Genomic DNA, 25468 nt, shown 5'->3' with positions numbered 1-25468 from the left:
TGGACCGTGACACCAAATAATCTTCTAAATACCAAGAAGCCCCTTCATGTTCACGAGCTAGCAAAATGTGCTAGTTTGCCCAAGGCCTAGGTTTAATAAGAAAATGCCATCCAGCAGCAATGTGGTCACATGCATGGTGATGGAGCACTGTGGCCCTCACTCCTGCATGCCATGGCATCATGACTGAAGGGCCCGAGTACACACAGTCTCGTCTACTCCAAAGTCCTAAACCTCCTTGTTCTGCAAACGTCAACTCTGGAAGACACCTCATAGGAGGACCGAAGTAGAGAGGTTTCTGAGAGAGGGAAGTACAGAGGTGGTTGCCCACTGCCAGGAAGAAATGCCCACCCAAGCTAAAGAGCCTCTATTCAAAAAACAGGAAGAAGACCCAAGTGCTGGGATGGGAGACGTCCCCCATGGTGAGGAATGGCTCAGCAGTCACAACAGAAACCCCAGTGCTGAGGGATATGCCAGTAGGGCTGTAGACACTAGCCAGCTCCACAACAACAAATCCCATCCTGGACACTGCACCAAGGGCCTGAGACCCAGAGAGCAACCAGTCCCAGCCCAGCCAGCCCCAGTCTCCCTGAGATGCCACCAGCAGGAGGCTGGGAGGGGTGGCAACCTAGAGGGAGTTGATAGACACACTCGCATGGCAAGAAAGGAAGACCCAGGGAGCAGGATGAATGGAGAGAGGCCAGACTGAGTACACAACTGCCAGACTGCAGGCCAAATCTATGCAGCCACCTTATTTCTTCCTCCAGACAGTGAAGAACATGGTACTTGTCCTTCCACTGTCTAGGGCATACAGCCCTCTAAGAAGGCCTCCGGACCCCAGCTGCACTATTGGCAACCTTGGGGGCCTAGCTTTCAAAGTTGCTCATCCACCCTGTCTGTGGTATACCTGAACGGTCAGCCACGGGACCAAAGGGCTCTGCCAGTCTTCTCCCAGGGCCTGGGTGAGGGCAGACACCCAGAAACCTGGGCAAATCAAATTCTAACATCAAGTACTTCTACTTTCAAAAACCATTAGGAGCCAGGCACAATGACACACACCTATCATCCCAGCAACTCAAGAGATAGGAGACAGCAAGTTCCTAGACCAGCTTGAGCAACTTAGCAAGACCCTGTGTCTCAAAACAAAAAATAAAAAAAGAGTTGAGGTGAGACTCAGTGGTAGAGCATATGCCTAGCAAGCAGGAAACCCTGAATTCAGGCCCCAGAACCACCACCAAAAAAGATTAACTCAAGTCTTTTAAACATTCCCTGAACAGCACCACTGTCATGGAACCCCTAGAAAAATCAATCCTCATAGGACAATATAGGAGTAATCTGGGGCTGTCACCCATCAGTTCCCGCTTACCCCAACATGGCACTGCAGGTGCATATGCCCCACTAGAAGTTCAGCATGGTCATCCACAGCCCTTTCAGCAATTCCAAGTCCCTCCTCCCCAAAGCCCTCTTAACTGGGAGGTAATGCAGGCCTCCTGACACCACTGTGGAATATGCTGGGCTCCAGTCCACAGACCCTTCCTCTCCACCTCCTAGTGAGGTGTCCTCATAGACTTTCCTGGGACTGTTTCAGTCTGACCGACCCAAGCACCTGGTGGCACCATCTTCTCCCATCTTGTCCGGTCTCCCCCTTTTCCTCCCTGGCCTTCCTACCAGTTCCATTTTGCCCAGGCCCAGCCACCCACAGACCACACAAGCCCTGCATCCTTCAGTGTTTGTGAAGGGCAATGATCCCCACAGCCTTCAGATCCCTCCCAGCCACGTCAGTGCTCTTTTCACGGAGACTCTATTGACATCCCGGCTTAATGGAAAGCCCCTCCAGCCAGGGATGAGATCCCAGGTCTAGATTCTCCACTGCCACTGGCCACAACCCTCTTTTCCAAATTCCCACCATCACAGAAGCAAAGCTGAAATCCTTGATCCTGCCAGTGTCCACCGTGGCCACATACTCCTCCACTCTGTACCTCAATGTCCTAAAGGATCCCCTGCCCCAAGTTCCTCTCCTCTATACCTGGAGCCCCTGTGGGGTTGTGGAGTAAGAAGAAAGGATGTAGAAGGGTGAACAACAGTGCCTCACAGCACAACAGGGTGAAAAATATGGTTGAGTCACTCAACAACCAAGAAATACCCACTGAAGCCGCTGCTCTGCCAGGCACTTCAGAGCCTGGCGATATAAGCATGCTTGCCAGTGAGGGGCTGACTTACAAGCTCAAGCTCCTCTGCAGAACACAAAAGGAGGAAAGATGCAAGTGGGGGAGTCTGCTTCATGGAGGCCCCAGACTCTCCACAGTCACTAGGAGATTATAGTGAGGAGCAGTTTCTATCCACAGCCTCCACCAAGCACCAAGGACTCCACCACCCAGATCAGACCCACAGACCATTCACAGGTACAAGCAATCTGTCCACACAGGGCTCAGTCAAGCAGCACCACTGAGCTGACAGCCAACCGCACTCCCCCCTAAATCACAGGGCCCCACCAGGAACTCTAGAGCCACACACTCCTACCAAAACCAGAGCTGAATTTCACACCAGACTCACAATGCTACTCCCTGCTCAGGACTGCAGCACAGGAAAAGGGCCACACAAAGGTCCCATGAGGCTCCACCCAGCCCTCCTAGCCTCTCAGCCTGAGGAGGTGGCTGACACAAGACACACTCTCCCTGAGACTGGCCTTTCCTTGCAAAACACAAGTGAGCAGAGCTGCCAGATACATATTTCTGGGTGGTGTTCAGGAGTACCATTTTTTGTCTTCAATTCATTTTTGTGACATCTTACAGAAGCCAATTCTTTACTTTCTACTTTTCTTTTACTTTTTTTACATTCTTTCAAAACTGTTTTATAATATCGGATGGCTCCTTAGGTCTACATTAACAGCTAAAATGTTGAACTGTTAAGGTGCCTGAGCTTGTTCTTCTTAAAAGGAAACCTCTGGACCCTCTCAGCTCCTTACCTCCTCACTAAATGCTAAAACTGGCCTTCAGAGCAAAGCCCGGAAACAAATCACTCCTATGCAAGGCTGCCAGGGCCCACCGTGCAGACCAGCCATCAGACCCAGGCGCTCCTCCAACTCTTCCTGCGGTCCCTGCTCTGAACACTCACGCAGCCAATGTTACAACAGCTTCCCTCGGCAGCACTTTCTGGCCCCAGAGCTGCCAAGTGCCAGGCACGGGGCCGACAATTCATCAGCCTGTGCAGCGACAGAAGGAAGAGCAGACACACAGGCCATGAGGATGCATGTGTCACCTGCACAATCCCAGCACAAAGGCCCAGTGCCACATCCTGCCTAAAGAAAGTGTCCTCCATGCCAGGGGCTGTCTGCTCAGTGTGGTCAGTGTGTCAGGAGGCAAGAGACACTGAGGCTGACAAGGCGCATGCACGTACCTGCTGCGTGTTTCTCTGGGACTGCAGGCTGGACTGGAGCCGCCGCAGCAGGGGAGCGCCATTCCTAGACAGCCTTTTGAGTAACCAGTAGCTGTGGGCTCGCTCCACAAACTGCTTCTTCCGCTGAATGGCCACCTGATTCGCAATCCTATTTAATCTAAAACATGGAAAAACTCAGAGTTTAGCTTTGAAGCAGTACATTCAAATGTTTTCAACAAAGAAACTAGAAATGAAGCATTACTTTTAATAAAACCACAGGTTCACAATTTAGTCTTCTCCTGAGCCATGATATACATTATTTCTACTATCCCTAGTGATACAAAAACAAAGTTCACAATTCAGCTATTTGAAGATTTCATCTACCAAAATATGTATCAGATTAAACATCTAAAAAGAAAGAATTGAGCAAAGCTTTAAGTACTTGTGATTCTTTGTGTGCTCTCTCGCCTATTCACGGGCTGGCTGGGGCCATCACTGCGGTGCTGAGGCTTCTCAGACTGACACTGTGGGCCTTGGTGCCACTCAACCCTCAAGGAAGACAGACTGGCCCACTGGAGGGACAGCAACTGACAGCCAGGGTGGGAAGAGTCTGTTCTAAGTGACAACTGGGCCTCTCCAGACTCCTGAGAAACCTCATTTTTTCTAGGGACTACAAAATGCAAAATGATAAAAACAAGTGCATGAGAATGAGGTCCTTATTTAAACCCTTAAAGGCCAGCCAGAGAGGCTTTCTGCTAGAACAAAAGATGGCCCATCATCAATTTGCCTCAAGGAAGCCAAAAAAATGATAAATTCAATCATAAACCAGCACTTACTGCAATAAGCAGCTCCTCACCCCCCACCAAACATCAAAAGTTTCAAAACTGTTTTATAATATCGGATGGCTCCTTAAATTAAAATTAAGGAATTTTGAGTTCAACTTTTTGAAGACTTCAAATCAAAACTTTTACAAAATAAACAATAAACAAAAACATCAGGTAGAAAGCACAGCTCCTTCCTGAGACTGCTCCCAATCTCTCTGCTGTAGGTCTCCTGCCCTGAGGCTCTCCTTGGGTCACCAGGACCCTTTCTGTGCCTGCATGCTCAAGGCAGCCCGGGCACCCAGCCCACATCTCCAATGAAGGTGACTGCAGCACACTAAAAGGCTGGGCTTTAGCAAAAGTGGAGTGGGGGACCCTTGGGCTCAGACCATGGCCCCACACAGGTTCTACAACCACAAGTTGGATAGGGCTGGTCATGCTCAGCTCATGGACTACTGCTTGGCACAGCAGTTTTACCACTTCTGACTGTGAAGTGAACTGTGTGAATCCTAACACTACACAGCCCAGAGCAGCTGCACCCAGACAGGGATGCTGGGACACAGACCCTTGGGTTCTTTTAATGATCAGATGAGGCAAAACAAATGGAAGTATGTTTGAGCAATCTGAAGAGCCAAGGAAATGCTGGTTGCAATCCACTTCATGAAGGACCTCATAAGACAACCACACCTTCTGCAGCAGCAGGATCTCTGGAAACATGCATAGCCCCAGGGCTGCAATGGAATCACATGTAAAGTGCACCCCAGAAGACAGCACCCAGACACCACAGGTGCCAACACTGGCTCTGCCCTCGTGAGCAATGGCTCACCCCGAGGCGGCACCAGGTGCACAGGCTGCAGCCACTACCTCCTGGCAGCAAACACAGCCACACTCCAACCTGCACCCATCAACCAGTCTAACTACCAGCTTACTAGGAGTGCAGGGTGGAACAACACACCAGACTGCACCAGGGACACACAATCAACCCAAGCCCAGTCGGGGGTCCGCTGCAGACAAGAACCTGGGAGGACCCCCAACAATTAAATTGCAATGAAGAGACCAAAGAAGAGAGATCAAAAGACATAAATGCTGGATGTAGTCTGTCCCAAGAGTCCATGGACAAGAAGCCTAATTGCCAGCGTGGCAATTTGAAGAGGTGCCCAGTGGAAGGTCAAAACAACAGCTGCTCTCCACACTCTGGCTTCCTGTCTTGCCACACTTGCTCCCACCAGAGGCCAAATCCATGAGGCTGCCCCAGCTTGAACTTGCAGCTCCAAAAAATGCTGGGTCCTAGAGGATGGGAAGAGGCTAGCAGGGGATGGGGCTAGCAAGGTCTTGCCTTCTAACATGAATGGTGGTTACAAGGTGTTTACAGTAAATCAATAATGCACACATCAGTTTTACAACCTTTCCAGTCTTGTATTGTATGTACAAAATTTTTAAATATTCATCAACAGTGCACTCAAAATTTTCTCAGTACAGCTGATTTTAAAAGCAAGGTGTCTTCAAGGGGAAGGTTTCAGGTACATTTTGGTGATACAGCCTTTAGAGATAACAATATAAACACCTACGCCTTGCAATAGCTGGTTACTCTAAACCTTCTGAAGGGCTTAAGCTTGCCCACCTTCTACCTTCTGGAGAAATTCAAGCATTTAAGCGGAGGTCAACTGATTAACATCAGTTTGTAATTTTTGGTACAACATTTTTTTTGGCTTACTTTATTCATTTATTTGGTGCTGAAGATCAAACCCAGGGCCTCATACATGCTAGGCAAGCATTCTTCCATTGAGCCCCAGCCCTTGGTATAATATTTTAAATAGTTTTTTTGGAAGCTAAAACTTGAGTACAGTGCTACCATAAAACTGCATTTAATACAACCTACTTTAGATGTGACCAACATTTCCACCATATAAAAACAAACCAGGACAAGAACTGAGGGTGAACTTGTCTCACTCCCACAGTAAGTAATGTTTGTCCGTGAAAAGGTTAAGCTTTTTTTTTTTTTTATTGAACTCAGGGGGCACTCAACCACTGAGCCACATCCCCAACCCTACATTGTATTTTATTTACAAACAGGGTCTAAGTTGCTAAGCGCCTCGCCATTGCCGAAGCTGGCTTTGAGCTTGTGATCCTCCTCTCTCAGCCTCCCGAGCAGCTGGGATTACAGGTGCGTGCCACTGCACCCAGCGTGGAAGCTGTCTTTTTTAAAATCCCATTTACTCCAGGGCTGGGGTTGTGGCTCAGTGGTAGAGTGCTCTCCTGGAATGCAGGAGGCACTAGGTTCAATCCTCAGCACCACATAAATGTAAAATAAAGATACTGTGTCCACCTAAAACTAAAAAATAAATATAAAAAAAAATTGCAACAATAAATTCCATTTACTCCAGATACACATCTCCAGTAAGCATCACCTGTGGTCAACTCTCAAGCTGAATACTTGGTGTTTCCATGTGTACTGACAATTTTAACAACTTATCAAGAGGAAACCTAGGTCCACCTGGCATGCACTGGGACAATGGACAACAGAAAGAACGCAGCTCTGGATAGAAGCCAGATGTGCCGGGTCAAGTGCCAGACTACTCTCAATCCACCACACCACCTTCAGAAGTATGTGCATATCACTTCATGTCCTAGAAGTTACAACTCTCCACCACTGGACCCTGGAGTGAAAAACGCCAGATTCCAATTCAAAGTGCAAACTGCTTTTTAAAATTACTTTAGGGACTCATGTAAGGAAAGAGCTAAAGAATTCAGAATTTGAGAGGGTAAGAGAATGGAAGAGAAGCTTCCAGGCTGCAACGACTTAAGCCCCCATCTCAACTTTTAATCAAGAGTTAAGGGAAAACAGACTACAACTGATCTCAACAAAGACACAATTCAAAGAAACAAGAAAGAGGCCCCTGAAACCTGGACTGAGATGCCAGAAAAGCAACCTGATATACACCTGTTAAGCCACGACATGCATTGGGGGCGACTGGGGAAGGGTCCCCTCAAAGAGGAAAGATCACCAGAGTGGCAGAGTCAGGTGCTCACTGCATGGCAAGGAGGAGATTCCTGAACACCTGTCGACAGAGACTACATTAACAAAGACTACCTGAAATGAAACATACGGACTGAAAGAGCCAGCACTGTGAGGACGCCAGCACCAGGCTGGGTGCAGCTCAGAGTGGAGCACTGGCCCAGGAGCACCAGGCCCTGGATTCCACCCCAGCACGGCGTACAGGAGAAAAAGAATACACAAGGAAGCCTCACAAAACCAAAACTTGTTCTTGGAAGGAAAGGCCAGTCAACTTCAGAAAGACCCCTTCAAGGAAAAAAGACCAAAACTGTTGGGAAAAAGTATAACGGCAGCCGCACCCCAGGAAAAAAACCCCAACATGGCGTCTAAGGACCTTCTCTTCCTATTTTCCCTTTTCACTGGCACGAAAAGTTCCCGCCAGTGTAAACTCTCCCGCAGGCGCCAATTTCAAATCTCACTGGGGGGAAACCTTAGCCCCAATAAGAACTAATTTCGTGGGCTCTGGAACTGACATCTGGAAGAACTTACCAATAAACGAGTGACCCGTCATTTACCTAAGCCCTGCTACCTCTCCTTAGATCTATATAAAGCCCACAGCCTTTTGTAATAAAGTGGAACTCTCCCCGGCGAAGTGTCTTGTGTGGAGGAATTCTTTCATTCTGGTGCCGAAACCCAGGACACGGGTGAGCTCATTTTAACAAGAGCCCCGGTCCCGGCTCCACCGAGACACTCCGCCCTAGTCTGCTCTTTCAGACGCTGGTTCACTGCACTGACCACTGAACTGGTTTAGGTAAGTCCCCCCTCCCCGGCTCGCCAACTCTCTTCGGGCTAACAGCAGGAACTGTGACCGTGACTGTCCGGCACACTCCTGACGCCCGGTAGGGAGGAGGGAACCCACCCCACTAAGACCTTCACTGGCCACAGTGGACCCTCTGGTGATCCACTTCCCTTTTGGGCGAGAGGCTTCTGGGTTTACACGAGAGGCTCCCCGGTTTCCTCCTCCTCCGCCGGAGCTGCGTTCCTCTCATCCTGACTCTTTCGCTCCCGTCAAAAACTTTCCTGACGTCAGGTTGCCTGTGGCTCCAGCCCTATTGGGTCTCACAGATCGCACTTCACTGGTAACGACCAGGTAGTGCCCTCTGTATTTCCTCGCGAGGTCGGTCATTTTGGGGACGCCCACTTGATCCCTCGTTTGCCCTGAGCTTCCAGAAAGCTATTCCAACCCGGGTTTTCTCTTTGTCCCTCTCTCTTACTCTTATTCTCTCTCTCTCTCTCTTCCATCTCTCCCTGTGACCATGGGTGTCTCTTCGTCTGTACCTGAAGCCTCACCCCTCAAATGTCTAATAAAAATTCTGGCCGCACTCTCCCTCACACCAGACATCAAGCCCAAACTCCTGATCAAATTCTGTACCCAAGATTGGCCTACATATCCTCTGGATAATGGCAATCATTGGCCTCTAGAAGGCTCATTAGATCCAAAATCTTCTCCGGCAACTACTGCTAGCGTCAGAAAGGGTGGAAGGAGATTCCCAGGTCTTCCCGTCCTGCCCTCTGCTCTCTGCTCCCAACCTTCCCTCTGCGCCCTTCCCTCCGCTCTTCATGTCTGCACTCCCTCCCAGCAGTACCGCGTCCCCTCCCCCTCCCTGCTGCAGAGGCCCTGTCTGCGCACTTCCCCTCCTCTTCCGCGACGGAGACATCCCCCTCCCCTCCCTCGTGGCCCTGTCTGCGTGCTTCCAGTCTGCCTGGCCACCAGACACGTGCACTGGTGCTCCACCTTCCCGGTGAGGTGGGTGAGGTGGGCGAAACGGGCCGGTAGTGCGCCCTTGGCAGCCTGGAGAGGCCTCGGGATCCCACCTCAGCCGGCGGGCGAGCCGCCGTCCTTCACCTTCATTGCACCTTCATTGCGCTACGGCAGCTTTCCCGGGAGCCCTTGACTCGCTTGCGCCTCCCTTTTGCCACCCGGTTCCAAAGGGCGGGCAGGATGGGTCCCACCTGGCTGCAATGGGTGGGACTCTCCGGATCCCTCCTCCCCCACTCTGCTCACCTCTTCTACTGATAAGCCCTTTCCCCTCCCCCTACTCATGCCTCTCTTCTACCCACACGGGTCCCACCAGTCCCTCTTATCAGATAACCCACAGTTCCTTTGTCCTCTCAGGGAAGTAGCTGGTGCTGAAGGGATAGTCCAAGTGCACGTCCCATTTTCGCTTCAAGATCTTTCCCAGATTGCAAAACGTCTTGGATCCTTGTCTTCTGACTCTTCTGCTTATATTAAGGAATTCCGATATCTCTCCCAGACCTATGATCTTACCTGGCACAACGTCTATGTTGTTCTGTCCTCTACTCTGACCCCAGATGAGCGAGCCCGCATTCAGCAGGCTGCTCGAGATCATGCTGACCAAATTTGTTTAACAGATATGACTCTCCCCACAGGTGAAGCAGCTGTTCCCCTAACCAAACCTAACTGGGACTATCAAGATGGCCATCACTGTGCTCGCGTGGTCCAATATCTTATAGCAGGCATGCAAGCAGTTTCTAATAAGATAGTTAACTTCAATAAACTGAAAGAAATTACCCAGAATCCTGATGAAAATCCATCCTTATTTCTCAACTGCCTTACAGAGGCCCTCACCAAATACACTAAGCTGGACCTTGAGTCTCCCACCAGGGCTACAGTGTTAGCAACCCATTTCATTACTCAATTGGCCTATGATATTAGAAAAAACTCAAATGAGTTGAGGAGGGCCCTCAGACCCCTATCTGAGATCTGGTGAAAATGGCCTTTGAAGCAGGCTCCATTGCAGGCCCTGAGGCCTACGTCTCCAGCAGAAGTTTCAGAGGGGAACCAGCATTCCTCTCCACCAGAAGCTTGCCTCAAATGTGGATGTGAAGGTCACTGGGCTCGCCAATGCCCAGACCCATGGCTTACTCCCAAGGCCATGCCCCACCTGTAACCAGACAGGACATTGGAAGAGTGACTGCCCCATGGCTGGCCCTTCCTCAGCGCCTCTACGCAGGGGTATGACCAGTCAGGCAGTCCCCTCTCCTGAACTTTTGGGGTTCGCAGAAGACTGAAGAAGCCCAGATTCAAAGACCCCCATTGCCCTCTCTGAGCCCAGGGTAATGCTCCAGGCAGCGGGTAAGTCCATAAGCTTCCTTGTGGACACGGGGGCTACCTATTCTGTCTTGCCTGCCCATTCTAGGCCTCTGTTTCCTTCCCAGGTCTCAGTTATGGGGATTGATAACAAACCCTTCTCCCCAAACAGAACTGTAAAGCTGGCCTGTGCCCTGGAGGGACACCCATTCACTCACTCTTTTCTGGTCATTCCATCCTGCCAGTTCCTCTCCTAGGCAGAGATGTTCTCCAATTACTAGGAGCCACCCTTTAACTATACCCCAAGAATACTACCACCCATCTCCTTCTGCCTCTAATCCTTACCCTCTCTAATGACCTGACAGTACCTACTGTGCCATTGCCCCCTGATCTAGATGATCCCCAGGTCTGGGACATCTCCACACCAGTCACAGCCTCCCGCCACTAGCCAGTCCGTATCCAGCTGAAATGCCAAACTTAAATTTCCTTCGAGTCCCTAAGACTCCCCCTGCAACACTCCCATATTTCTGTTACACAAATCCTCAGGAGCCTATCACTTAGTCCAGGAACTCCGCCTAATTAATGAGGTAGTTATTCCCATCCACTCGGTGGCTTGCAACCCTCATGCTTTTCTTTCTCATATCCCCCATTGACCATTCACTTTACTGACCTGGATCTTAAAGCTGGCTTCTTTACAGTGCCTCTGCATCCTGACTCTTATTACCTCTTTACCTTCACATGGGAAGACCTTACATCCTTTAGGTTTCAACAGCTGACATGGACAGGCCTACCCCAAGGCTTCAGGGACAGTCCCTACCTCTTTGGTCAGGCCTTGACACAGGATTTAACTGTTTGTGATTTGGGGATAGCACTCTCTTACAGTTGGATAGAAGCCTTCCCTACCTCCAGGAAAACTGCTGACACCATCGGAAACTGCTGACACTGTCGCCTCCATCCTCAATTGAGCAGATCACTCCTAGGTTCGAACTTCCTGCCTCCATCCAGTCAGACAACGGTCCAGCCTTCACTTCTCAGGTTGTTCAACTAGTTTCCAAAGGAGGCTCCACATCCCCCACTGACCCCAATCCTCGGGTAAGGTTGACAGGACTCACAGCATTCTCAAGGACCATCTCACCAAATTTGCTATTGAACTCAGACTGTCCTGGCCCAATCTTTTGCCATTGGCCCTCACCCAAATTCGGGCAACCCCTAGAGCCCCCTTAGGCCTTAGCCCCTCTGAGCTGTTCTATGGGCGCCTTTCTTAATCAACTAAAACTTTCCTGTCACTCCTCCCCCCACCTTGTGTCCTACCTGCCCTATTCTCATACTTCTGTACAAACTCCTAAGAGAACACGCAGACCCGTGTCTTCCTGCACCATCTGTTACTTCTGTTCCAGCACAATCAGGAATTGAATCAGACCCTCTTCAACCGGGTGATGCAGTCTTACTTTGAGAGCTACATTCTCAGTCGTTGAAACCTCGCTGGACGGGACCTCATACAGTCAAATTTCCACCATGCTGGGGCCCACCAAACTCAAAGTTTCTCGCCAACCCTCTCCTGTTACTAATCATTAATCTCTCTCAAGCTTCTATCCCAACCCACAGATGGAGCTTCTACATCCAAGTGACATGGCAACAGGATGGCACCACCCACTCTCAGTTTATGGATCAAGGCAATTACCCTTTCACTGGCTGTAATTGGGCCCTTAATGTTACTGGATTCAACTGGACCACCTCATCCCACTTATGTTCAGCAATGCTATGCTTCATAGCAAGACCAAACTGAGGAATCCTGTAAGCACTGGCCTGACACCTATGGCAGATGCCCTTATAATTCATGCAAAAAACGCTTTCTAGATAAGCCTCGCTATGAGAATCGAGCATACACCAAATTGACCTTCTAACAGCGGAAAAGGGAAGTACTTGCTTATTTCTCAGGGAAGAATGTTGTTATTATATTAATGAATCTGGTCTAATAGAACAAAATATTATTAAATTACAAGAATTATTGACCCAATTGCTCAAACCCACCTCCCCTAATCCCATAACGGGGTTCTTCCAATTCTCTCTCACCACGTACTTGCTACCTCTCTTGGGGCCCCTTATTGGGATGCTCCTTTTTTGCGCTCTCTTGCCCTGCATAATGAAGTTCCCTCAAACCCAATTACAGAAAATTTCTAATCAAACTTTCAACCAGCTTCTGCTTAGGCACTACCAGCCTCTGATGACCAATGAACCCCCAACATCTTCAAGAGAACAGCTCACTCATTGCTGAAGCTCACTACCAGGCGCGATGGAATGCAACGGACATCGGACAGCGGGAGACAACGAGCCAGGAGAACCTCTTAATCTGCCACCCTGGATTCTTGAGTCTTTATGTCCTTTTAAGCCTCCTCATGGCCCTTGGCCTCTTCTCTGTCAGTCCCCCAACGTGGAACTTCTGCCAAAAACTGACCTTTGCTTTAATTTTTATCTTCATCCTGTTTTTGTTCGATCTGATCTTCTTCAGGTGCTGGTGACGCCATGTCAAGGTAACGCTTCCAATATTTCCTAGAGTCTCTGTTACAGGACCAGTGGCTGATACCAACAACCTCCTCCATCCAGGACTGGTTCGATGCCATCGACGACTTGTGGCTTCAGGGAACTTTTATAGACTTCACCTCTACCGAAGTAGCTGTCTATAGCCACTGGGTTTTATTTCTGGTTGCCATGATATCCCCAGACCTGCCCCCCCCCAACATTCCTCCACTTCCCCTTCTAGGCCCTGCGCTGCCCCCGCACAGCCAGAAGCAGCCAGATCTGACTAACAACACCCTAGTTCCTAAGAAAACAAAAAGGGAGGAATGCTGGGAAAAAGTATAATGGCAGCCGCACCGCAGGAAAAAAACCCCAACATGGCGCCTAAGGACCTTCTCTTCCTATTTTCCCCTTTTTTCACTGACGCGAAAAGTTCCCGCCAAAAGTTCCCACCAGTGTGAACTCTCCAGCTGGCACCAATGTCAAATCTCGCTGCGGGAAACCTTAGCCCCAATAAGAACTAATTTCGTGGGCTCCAGAACTGACTTCTGGAAGAACTTACCAATAAACGAGTAACCCGTCATTTACCTAAGCCCTGTCACCTCTCCTTAGATCTATATAAGCCCACAGCCTTTTGTAATAAAGTGGAACTCTCCCTGGCGAAGTGTCTTGTGTGGAGGAATTCTTTCAAAAACAATGTAAGAAATGGGAAGGAAAAAAATAAATCAGAAACCCAATTTAAAATGATCTTATGCCAATAAATTTGAAAACTTAGATACAAAACAAATCTGCAGAAAAATCTTATCTGTCAAAACTGACTTGTGGAGTCACCTAAGTACACCAATAAAATAATTATTTTAGAAACTGATTTAATAGTTGAAAAATTTATTCCCATCCCCAAAAGAACACAAAAAGAAGACTCTCCAGAAAAGGATCTGGCTGAGTGTCCCCAGTCTGCCTGGATGGAAAGAGGAGTTGCAGCCAGCTCCTCAAAGCCTGCAGCAGTGGGGCAAGGGTCATGCACAGCAGGGACACTTGGTCTGTGGGACAAAAGGAGTCCCTGAGGCCAAGTAAGTATGAAAGGTCACAACACACCCAGACCAAGGACATTGGCAGTTTTGACCCTGGAAGGTCAGCCACCTCCAAGGGTGCACAGAAAGCTTCCAGGAGAGCACGGCCACATCCTGCAGGGGAGTACCATAGGAGTTTACGGGCTGGCTGGGCAGCCCTTGCAAAGGGAGAAAGTTACAGACTGTTACTGAGTGACCCTGAAGGCCTGCTGGAGAGGGGAAGACAAAATGATACATGTAATCATCGCCAAATCCAAGTGTAGAGTCCACAAAAATTCCACCTTCCGAAGACTTGTCCAGAAACCTGACAGCTTGACCTTAAAACTCTTACAGAATCAGGATCAACACCAATGCACCTGCAGAGGCAGCAGATCTCACCCTTGTGAACAGGCTGGGCAAGTGCAGAACTCCAAAGAACAAAACCGGTCACGGAGAAAACCTGTAGAGCGTACAAGAGGTATCATGGATCTCTACGGACAAAGAAGCCACCAAGCAGTGATTATGGAACAAATAACACCCACAATGAAAATTCAAAAACCAACCCTAAGTGGACTAGCAACATCCACTGAACAGCATCTGCTGAGCACTTCCATGTGCTGCCAGGCTAGACGTGGAGTCAGCTCAGGGAGCCAGGCAGGCCAGACCAAAAAGAGCAGGAGGATGGCCAGAGGGCAGGCACAAACTAAAGTTGCCACGAGAAAACATTTTCAGACCTCAGAGAAATGAGGATTATTCAAATCAGACACAACAAGCACAAGCCATGAACACCCTGACCCTAAGAGCTGCCTTTATAAGACAATCCTGACGGAAAACAGAAGAGATAGCAGCCCACTCCCACTGACAGAGGGTGTCCCAAGGTGCAGGGCAGATTCCTGACCGCGGCTATGTCCTTCAACTCTCACACCTACCAGGGTGGGCACACTTGCACCTCTGTTTTACAGGCAGGAGGAACACTAGGCCCAGGGAAAAGATGTGCTAGACTTGCCGTTGGCCTTTTAACACACATGCCCATGCAGAAGAGGATGGCAAGTTCAAGGTCAGCCTCAAGTAAAAAGGGCTGATGGTGCAGCTCAGTGGCAGAGCATCCTTGGGTTCAATCCCTAGTATAGCTGGGATCAGGATCACATCCTGATCTACAAACAGAAGGACAAAAGAAAGAGTAGGTGTGGAGTGAGACAGTCACAGCTACACAGGCCCAGGAGGGCCAAGAGATGCTGCAGATGTTCCTAGGACAAAAATGTATTACTAAAGAACTACTAAAGATTCAGAGCATTCTAAAACTCCCGTTAAATGACCCCAGGTTTTGCCTAAAAACATTTTTAGACAAGACATCCAAAGCACTAGCAATCAAAGAGAAAAAAGAGCCACCATGGTAGTACACACCTATACTGCAAGCTACTGAGAAGGATCACGAGCTTGAGGCCAGCCTCAGCAACTTAGCAAGACTCTATCTCCAAAAACTAAAATTAAAGGCTGCATAACTCAAGTGTAGAGCTCTTGCACAACATACCCAAGGCCCTGGGTTCAAACCCCAGTACTAAAAGATAAAAAAGAGATGATAAAATTGGACCTCCTAAAAATTTAAAAACTGTTTTGCTTCAAAGGATACCGTGAATAAAGTACTAAGGTAACCTACAGAATGAGAACAAACACTTGCAAATCATGTATCTGATGGGAATCTAGTATCCATAATAAAAAATTAATAGCTGGCCAGGCGCAATGGCGCAAGCCTGTAATCCCAGCGGTTCAGGAGGCTGAGGCAGGAGGATCTTGATTTCAAAGCCAGCCTCAGCAAAGGCAAGGCGCTAAGCAACTCAATGAGACCCTGTCTCTAAATAAAATACAAAATAGGTCAGGGGATGTAGCTCAGTGGTTGAGTGCCCCTGAGTCCAAACCCCAGTACCCCTCCCAGAAAAGAATCAATAACTGAACAGTAAGTCAGATAAAAAAATAAATAAATAAATAAAGGGGGCAGGGGGTGTGAATGGACATTTGTCCAAAGAAAACACACACACAGACAATAAGCAAGATGTTCCACAGTTTTAGCCATCAGGGAATTGTGAATCAAAGCCACAAATAACTATTGCTTCATATCACTACATGGCTATCATCAAAAGACAAGGGAATGAGAATCTGCAGCAGTTCCTAAAAATGCTCAGCAGCATTACCATGTGACCCAGCAACTCCTCTCCTGGGAAGAGAAACAAAAACCCAGGTCCACACAAAAACCTGTACACAAATGTTTGATGCAGAGCTGCTCCTAAGTCACAAAGCAAAAACCCAAATATCCACCAAAAGATGAGTATATTTTTTTCTAAGAGAGAGAGAGAGAATTTTTTAATATTTATTTTTTAGTTTTCGGTGGACACAACATCTTTATTTTTTATTTTTATGTGGTGCTGAGGATCAAACCCAGTGCCCCGCGCATGCCAGGCGAGCGCACTACCACTTGAGCCACATCCCCAGCCCAAGATGAGTATATTTTTAAAACGTAATTTATTGATACAATGGAACATTACTCAGCGACAAAAAGGAAGGAAGTACTGATCCATGCTACCACTGATCCACGGATGAACCTTGAAAAAGTTCGCCCAAGAAGCCAACACAAAGGAGAAGCAGTACCGGTTCTGTTTACACAACACTGCCTGAAGAGGCATGCCACCAAGACAAAGCAGGCCAGCAGCAGAATGGGGGGGGGGGGGGGGGGGGCGGGGGTTTCTTTTGGGGTTGATAAAAATGCTCTAAAATTGGTTAAGGTAAAAATAAATAAATAAGTAAACAAATCCACTGAACTGTACACTTTAAATGGATGAAAATTTTATGTGTGTGAATTGTATCTCAGTAAAGTTGTTTTAAAAGAAGTGATAAAATGTTTCCACGGATGGGTGCAGTAAAAAGGGTGTGTGTAAGCAAACCTCACCTTCTAACAGGGAAGGGCCACATGGGTCCCCAGGGCTATCTGGGGTTATTATTTTCACATATGGTCTACATATTACTTGGTATATAATGAATGTTATCAGTTCTTACAATATACTAAAATCTACAGTACTAACAAACAAGTCTCTCAATCATTTGAAAAAAATAACATTAATGCATATTGACATACTTTGTATCATAAATTTGGGGGGTTTTTGTTAAGAGAAATAAAAGGGAGCCTTAATTTAAAAGGGTATTTATAAAATCTCCTTCCAATCAGCTCTCCATTGGCAATCCTAGTCTGAGATCAGATAAAGATGAGAAAAGCCTACCTCAGCTGTCATTGTCACATTGTCCACAAAAATACTCCAAGACCCACAATGCCATCATATATAAGTTTTTGTTGTTGTTGTTGTTTTGGTTTTTGGGGTTTTTTTTTTTTTGTACCAGGGATTGAACTTAGGGACACTCAGCCACTAAGTCTCATCCTCAGCCCTATTTTGTACTATTTTGTGTTTTATTTAGAGACAGGGTCTCACTGAGTTGCTTAGGGCCTTGCTTTTGCTGAGGCTGGCTTTAAACTCAAGATCCTCCTGCCTCAGCCTCCTGAGCCGCTGGGATTACAGGCATGCACCACGGTACCTGGTTTTTGGGGGGGCTTTTTTGTGGTGCTGGGGAATAAACCCAGGGCCTTGTGCTTGCAAGGCAAGCACTCTACCAACTGAGCTATATCCCTAGCCCCACCGCAACTGGTTTATATGTAAATCTTAAAAAAAAAAAAAAAAAAATCTAAAAAAAAATTGAGGGCTGGGGATAGAGCTCAATTGGTAGAGGGCTAGCGTCACACACAAGGCCCTGGATTTAATCCCAGCAGCACCAAAAAAAAAACCTGTAGACACAAAATGCTCATTTTAAAGAATACACTATACACTGAAGGAAGCTACCTAAAAATATGTCTAACCGATTCTATTTTCTAAATATTTTTTAGTTGGCAATGGACCTTTATTATGTATTTATTTATTTATTTATTTGTGGTGCTGAGGGTTGAATCCAAGGCCTCACACATGCCAGGCAAGTGCTCTACCACTGAGCCACAACCCCAGCCCCCTAATCGATTTTTTAGAGAGCAAACCATGAACTTTCACTTTGATGCTCAGAAAGTCCTACATGAGAGGTGAGGTGAGGCCACGCAAGCCAGGGTCCTGTCACAGGGACTCATCCAAAAGCACCAGCTGGCAGAGTGCCACCACCACACAGAAAAGACCCAAGAGCAGACAAGGCTCTGTCAAGAAGAAGGGTGGCCTACCTCAACTGGGTGGCTTGGTGCAAGGCCACAACAGGGCAAGAGACAGGGTAGGACCCCAAAACCAGCAGGCCCAGCCATGTGGCCGACAGCACCGACAACTCGCGCCACCCTGAAGGACGAACGCGAAAGCCTTCTGACCCTACACCAAGTGAGAAAAGCCTGATCCACGTGGCTACACTGGTTATGATTTATTAAGAGTCCACACACATTCATGGGTGAAATTACACGACTGAAACTTATCCCTTCTCCACGACAGAAGGGGAGGACAGGTAAAGGAATCCTGACCAGGTACATGAACTTTTGAAGCTAAGTCGCAGAACCGGTGGGTTCTCTCTAAAAAATTTCCTAATTCAAATATATATATTTTTACAGATATCACTGAAAATAAGAAGCAAGCCAAGGGGACGAGAGGTCCAATAACTAGCGCACACAGCCCAGGGCAAGACACACACCCAAGTCCCACCCAGGCCAGAGGAGGGGTGACAGGGCCAGTCTGTAACTAGCAACTCACATGCACAGTGAAAGAGTGTGGCCACTCTCCCACTCTGAATCCCACCTCAAGACAGCTCCTGCAGATGGCGCCTTCTTCACACTGGGTTCTCCGGCTTCAGCCAGGTTGGCACCAAACAGCAGCTGCGAGGGGCCAGGCGCATGAAGACCTGAGGACAGAAGTCCAGGCCACAGTGTGTCCACACACTCACAAGAGCCTACCCAAACAGAGTGCTGCTGGGAGGGGGACAAGAAGACTGCAGGGTCCCAGAAGCCACACGTGGTACTAGGGCCACACCAAGTACTTCAGAGGAGGCTCCACTGCTTCTCGTTTGAAAACTCCTTGGGCTGAACCATATTTTGACAAATAAAAACGTTTGTTTTGCTTTATTAGAGAGAGAGACAGAGGAGCTGGGGCTGGGGTTATGGCTCGCTGGTAGCACACTTGCCTGGCATGTGTGAGGCCCTGGGTTCAATTCTCAGCACCTCATCTAAGTAAATAAAGGTCTAGCAACAACTAAAAACAAAAAAAGAGAGGGAGACAGAGAGAGAGAAAGAGGAGGGAAGGAAGGAAACTCCTGGGTAAATATCATGAGAAACCAAAGAAGAGACACCAAGAACCACCACTGCCCTGGCGTGGGCACAGCTCTAGGCGCACTCTCCGAGCTCCCACTCCAAGCATCCCTTCTGGAAAGCAGAGTCCGACACTTTCTCCTTTCCCTCCTGACACCTCGGCGTTGTCGAACTTTATAGCGGATGGGACTCACAGGACAGTTCAGGTCAGAGTGGCAAGAGCCTTTCCCCTCACAGTATCGATGCACAAAAATCACAGAATCATGAAAATGAGAGACAATGTCATTTAAAATATTATTTTATGCCCTCAAAGCCTGAAAAGCCCAGAATTTGCCTCTGGATGCAAATACACAACACCACCGACAGACTCCCACCAACCCCACCACCCCACCCCAGCTACTGTAGCACACACCCAGTAGTCAAGGTCTCCTTGGAGGCAAGAGTCCAATTTTATTATCAATCTCACTGATGGGTGGCTACTGAGGCACAGCTGCTCCCGGGACCCTAGGCCTCCCCTGCCACACCCATGTCCTGCTGTAGCAGGTGTCATGGAAAGTCAGGCCTTCCCGGTACACACTGACATCAGCACAAAAGCTAAGAGAAGGCAAGGACCCTGGACTGGGAAGCTGAAGGGATGGATACTCATCTTCCTGTCCTCAGGGGAAAAACCAAGCAGGGACCACCAACAACCCCCAGTCTGGGCCTACACAAACTAAGATCTCCCTGCAGAGTCTGATCATACTAGGTGGACGCACACCCAGCACACACCACAGCATCCAGGCATGACTTAGCAAGCCACAGGAGATGCCAGACCAGCCCAAAACTAAAAAAAAGCATTCTTCAAAAACAGCATGGAAGAATGAAAGAAAATGAGGGAAAGCCGTGGGAGCGTCCCACTCCAAGGCTGGAGGGTCACCAGTTTCAAGCAGCAACTGGCTTAGGACTGGGCCCTAGACAGGAGGAGGGGGAGGCTAGTGGGACACCAGTGTCTTCCTCCAGCAACGGAATGCCTGGGGACCTGAGCCACATGAGGCGAACTCCTGGCACAGTGCAACCTGCAAGTGAGGGACATGCCCACACAGTGAAAGGACAGCAACACGTAACTGCTGACTGCTGGGTGGCTTTACTCTCCTTATTTTGCAATATTTTGGAAATTTTTTTAAAGATTTTTGTAAGTTAAAGTTATTTCCAAGTCAGAACTGAAAGCAAGGTCCTTGCTGCTGCATTCCTTCGGGATCCAGAAGAAAGTGCCTCAGTGGCTCTACAACAAAGTCCATTGTCCTGCTGTTTTAACTACAAGCAAATTCAAGCATGCCAGTCCCACCTAGAAGGGACAGTGGCGGGACGGCAGCACGAACCTGCCCCCACTATTAAAGAAAACCTCGAATAAATATTTGACCCCAACTCTGCCCAAACCAATTTACTATGGTTGAGAGTGACTAGAAATGGAAAGTCAGCCACTCTAGCCAAGTCCTCTCCACCTGGGATGCTTCAAAGAGGCCAGGCCCGGGCAGGAGAGGCCTGAGGTACCAGGAGCAGAGCACAGTGGGCAGGTTTTGCTTCAAAAAGTAGGGGGATACCTCAGAGAGCACAAGGGCAGTGCCAGGCCACACATCCTTCCCGTATCCAGAGCCAATCTGTTTGCAGAGGTCCTGTCTCCCCTCTTAGGTGTGCCTCACTCCTCCAACCCAGGAGAGCCAGAGAAAGCACCAGAGCCAAGGAGGGCAGAAAGACATCTAGGCCAGGCAGCAGGAGCCCCCAGGCTGCTTTAGCAGTAAACACTGGCCCTGAGCTCCACGCGGTACCTCGGCTTTTTCCTGTCAGTTGTGGCTATGGTGCTTCTCTCCCCACAGGGCTACTTCAGATACAAGCCACGCTCAAGGAACACTGCCACCTGCAGCCACAGGCGCCCACAGCCCATCCACAGGGGTGAACTCAGACAGCATTGCTCTCAGAGCCTCCAGGACAGGGCTCCCACCACCCATCCACGGCAGATGAAAAGTTACAGAATTTGGATGTTCTTTTGACATGACAGGCTACAACCTGATAACCCACTCTAGGTTGACATATCTTAAGTCAAAAATGCACTTAATGCACCTACCCTACCAAGCATCCTCGCTTAGCAACAGAATACCCCGTGGATACCCACTGTCCACCCTTTGCGCACTGCCCAGCATCTCCAGAGTATGTCACACTGCGTGAACACTAGCCAGGAAAAACAACAATCCAAAATTCAAAATGCTGTACTGAACAAGTTTCATTTTCATACACATTGTTTTCAAAATATCGTAAATAAAACCATCATTAAGTCAGGCAGCATCAGTATAATAAAATTAACTGCCAGAAACATGAAGGGAAAACAAAATAAAATGCAAAACCCAAGCCAGTTTTTAAAATTTATTTATTGATTTACTTATTTATTTTGGTGGTGCTGAGGGTTGAACCCAGGGCCTCACTCATGCTAGGCAAGCTCTCTACCACTGAGTTACATCCTCAGCCCCCAGAACTTTGTATTGTCACACTCAAAAAAGTATGACATGACCCTGATAATGAAGTGTCAACTAGGCACTCGTGCTCTACTTCGGTCCTCATCTGGTGGCAGCAGGGCAGAGGGTGCCCACCAGCAGCAGCATGGCCCCACCGTGAACACCACACACAAGGAACACCATCGTCATTTACCCAATAGCATGCCCACTACCCAGGCTTCTGCACTGGATAAACTAGGCACAATGATCCCAGTAGCTAAGGGTACCCACGACTGCATTCTGAGCCCAAGCGCGGATCAGAGCAGACATGAGCTACCTGGCTTCTCTTCTTCTGAAGAGAAAGAGTACCCCAGGCACAACCCAAGCAGGAGTTACCAGGTTTGATGTTTTAAGGGACGCAGAGCTCATGACTCTAAAGGAACCTTACCTGTCCCTTCTTTCCAGAACATTCCCTGGCTTGTCCCATCTCCTATCCCATGAAACAGCAGGAAATGGATGAGTGAGCAGAAAACAAATTCCATTGGAGAAGCAGAGGCAAATGACTCTCTGAACAAGCATCAAACAAGGTGCAGCAGCGCACCCCAGTAATTCCAGCAGCTTGGGAGGCTGAAGAAGGATCTAGAGTTCAAAGCCAGCCTCAGTAATTTAGAACCTAGTAAGACCATCTCTAAATAAAATATAAAAAGGGCTGGGGATGTGGCTTCGTGGTTAAGCACCCCTAGGTTCAATCCCCGGTACCCAAAACAAAATCATCAAAATGTGATTTTTCTTAGGAAAAAAGTAAAGGAAAAAAGGAATTTTGCTTTCTAATTTAGACTCTCCTTCTTCTGTCTTACCCAATTTTAAATATAGTCACACAGAGCATAAGATTTCAGTCACTGGGGACCACACATACGAAGATAGTTCCATAAAAGTATGACAGACTGGAAATTCCTATGACCAGTTCCCTCATAGTATGGTCACTTTTTTTTTTTCTGAAGACAGGGTCTCACTATGTTGCTCAGACTGGCCTAGAATCCGTGCACTCAAGCAACCCTCCTGCCTCAGCCTCCCCAGTAGATGAGACCACAGGCATGTGCCACCACATCCACCATCAATATAATGTCTGTGAGGACACTGGTGTAAAGAAACCTGCTGCACTGCTTGTCACAGTACAGCAAATACAGGCATGCACAGTACACAGTACTTGACCGTGAAAATCAGCAACATCACGGCTGGTGTATTTACTAAACTATATTTTTAACGATTGTTTTGGAGTAAATCCTTGTTATAAAAAAAAGTTTATAGTAAAATAGAATGCATCAGCTGCAGCCTCTCATATCTCATTTACCACGTGACTGACCCAAACCATCCAGGCTTCTGATGGTAGAACAAGGACAGAATCACTACTGACACATATTTCTCAGATGGCACCGCCACTTAGTGGCACATACCTATTCTTATTTCTATGTTGGAAACCCTTTTCTTAGAAGAAGTTGAGGAAGGAGCTGAGGACATAGCTCAGTTGGTAGAGTGCTTGCCTCACATGCACAAGGCCCTGGGTTCTATCCCTAGCATCACCAAAAAAAAAAAAAGTGAGGAAGACACAGAAACAAGGGAGCATGACTCTTGAGATACTGCCACAATTGTTCCAAAACCTCTGCAGCTGCCCACTAGGCTTGAAGGCTGAGACCCCTGCAGGCATAACAATAAGAAACCCACAATGTCCAATCAGAGCAGAAGACAGTACATCCTCACACAGAGAAGGCCAAGCAGCTCGACAGCTGGGCTGGGGTGGGTGCCACCAGAGAGCTCCAAATGAGTCATCTGGGCAGCCACCGATGAAAACAGCCCCTCTAGCACCAACTCCAGAGGAAGTTCCCAAATGGGTAGGCAAAGCCAGGAATATCCTTATGATGTTCACAATCTATAGCTTAAGAGAAAGAAATAAAATGCAATCTTTGTGATATAGAAATGCTAAACATTAGAAAATTATATAAGGAAGATACTTTCTCTAAAATCTCTAAACAACCACTTCAATGGATCAGGCCTGTGTCCTCCTTCCATGTGATGGGCCTTCTGAGCTGATCTGGACACGTGCTCTGGACCCAGAGGCCAAAGGAAATGCAAAGCCTGAACAACTGCACATGGAACCCCAACCAAGGGTGCAAAAACACCAAGGGCAGTATCTCGGGCTTAAGAAGGGCCACCAGATCTGCTGCAAACTCAGCCATGGGCAGCAGCCAGCAAACCTCAGTCTCCAACAACACCCATCACAGTGCTCAGGGCCTGCCCTTCACATCTTGCAAGGTGGGTTGAACACCTTATACAAGCAGAGCACAGGAAGTGGGAACCTGTCCCAGGGGGCAAGGTAGCCTGAAACACCAGCATCTCTGCGAGACCTGACACTCAGACAGTAAGGCCTCAAACACACTTGCTCAGGTGTGGCTTTCTGTCTCTGCTCAAAGCTGGATGTTTCTTTCTAAACTTGGCGGGGGGGGAAGGAAGGAAGGACATCACCCAGACTGCAAAGCCACACCATCTACTCTGAAATATTCAGATCCAAAGCAGCCCTGGCCACTACGGCCAGGAGTCCCCACATCCTCCACCTGCCAATGCTTTCTCCTGCCCACAGCCCTGCCCACCTGATGGGCTCTGCTGTCCCAAAACCTAAACAATGGGAACCACAGGACTGGGGTGTGAAATGCCAACAGGCCCTGCCTTCATCTGGAGCAGGTAATCTTATGATGCTAGTCAGAGAAAGGAGCACTGCTAGTTTTTCCCTTTTGGAGATTGCATTTTTGTTTCATTTCAATTTTGGTTAAGCTGAAATTTTTAGGCCTCTTAAACAAAGGCTCTTGATACATTCCCATCATTTCTGACTCACAAGTAGGAATCCCAGTTAAAGTCTTTCAGGTCAGGCTGACTGATCTGTAAAGACAGGCACCTTGGTTTTGACAGGGGTCTTCTCTGAAGGAGAGGGACTGTAAACACATTTTACTCACTTTGAACTTACAATTCTGTAATGACTATGTACAGCTCTGTGATAAGAAACCATTTGGGGAAAAGGTCAGTGAAATAAAACAACATTTACAGAAATTATTTTCAAACTCTTAACTGCTAATATAAAGTTAGTCTTCGCTCCTATTAGGGTGAAACCTGTTTTCTAAGTGGAAGACTCCAGCACACCCCTAGCCCAGCCAGTGAGCTAGCTTGCTGTACACTTGCGGCACATTAATCACAGTGTACTGATAAGCATGAATAACTTCAAACCACTACAAACCTTGGGAAATAACACATAAAGGCTAACAACATTCAATGTCAAAAACATTTAGTAATAAAAATATCCTGCATATCTATCTTCCATTCATTCGCAGAAAAGTACAATTTTATTAATGCATGTGCCCCATCTGAAAACAAAGCAGTTTGCAAGAAGACACCATAAAAGCACCTGTAGGAGCAACTTTCCTCTGCACCTCACTGTCTCTAGGCATTACCAACCTGACCAGACTGTTCGGAAGCCCACACCCTACACAGAAGCTGTGTCACTTCCTCAAAGTTCCAGGAAGTGTTCACGTGGGTCTAAAAGGAGCCAGGTTCACCTGGAAAAGGACTGCTTTCTTGTCACTCACAGGCTCCAGTGTAAAACTCATCCACTCACTTACCTTATATTTGCAGGCAAAGAGCCTTTTTTTGTTTTTTGGCAGTACCAAAAGACTGGACTCTGGGCCCTCACATGCTAGGCAAGCACTCAACAACTGAGCTACAGCATCAATCCCCCCCCCCTTTTTTTTTAAATATATTTATTTTATTTGTTTATTTTTTTAACGAG

The 25468-nt window shown here is 47.9% G+C and overlaps 1 protein-coding gene across 6 annotated transcripts in view; it reads right to left on the bottom strand.

Annotated features, from left to right (window-relative positions):
* Nucleotides 1-25468, bottom strand: part of Brd1 (bromodomain containing 1) — a 54398-nt gene that overhangs the window by 23674 nt on the left and 5256 nt on the right. For 5 of the 6 annotated variants that reach the window (XR_011706969.1, XM_071609382.1, XM_071609384.1 and 2 more), the window contains exon 3: nucleotides 3394-3550. The exons of the other annotated variant lie outside the window; for it this stretch is intronic. Coding sequence is in view for 4 of the 5 variants with exons in the window: in XM_071609382.1 (XP_071465483.1) it covers nucleotides 3394-3550 (157 nt within the window). In the remaining variant the exon portion in view is untranslated. The remainder of the gene's footprint in view (nucleotides 1-3393; nucleotides 3551-25468) is intronic. 6 annotated transcript variants of the gene reach the window in all.

Source organism: Marmota flaviventris, chromosome 3 (assembly GCF_047511675.1).
Source record: "Marmota flaviventris isolate mMarFla1 chromosome 3, mMarFla1.hap1, whole genome shotgun sequence".
Lineage (NCBI taxonomy): Eukaryota > Metazoa > Chordata > Mammalia > Rodentia > Sciuridae > Marmota > Marmota flaviventris.
The sequence above is the reverse complement of the archived record's forward strand: the minus strand, read 5'-3'. Positions and strand labels throughout refer to the sequence as shown.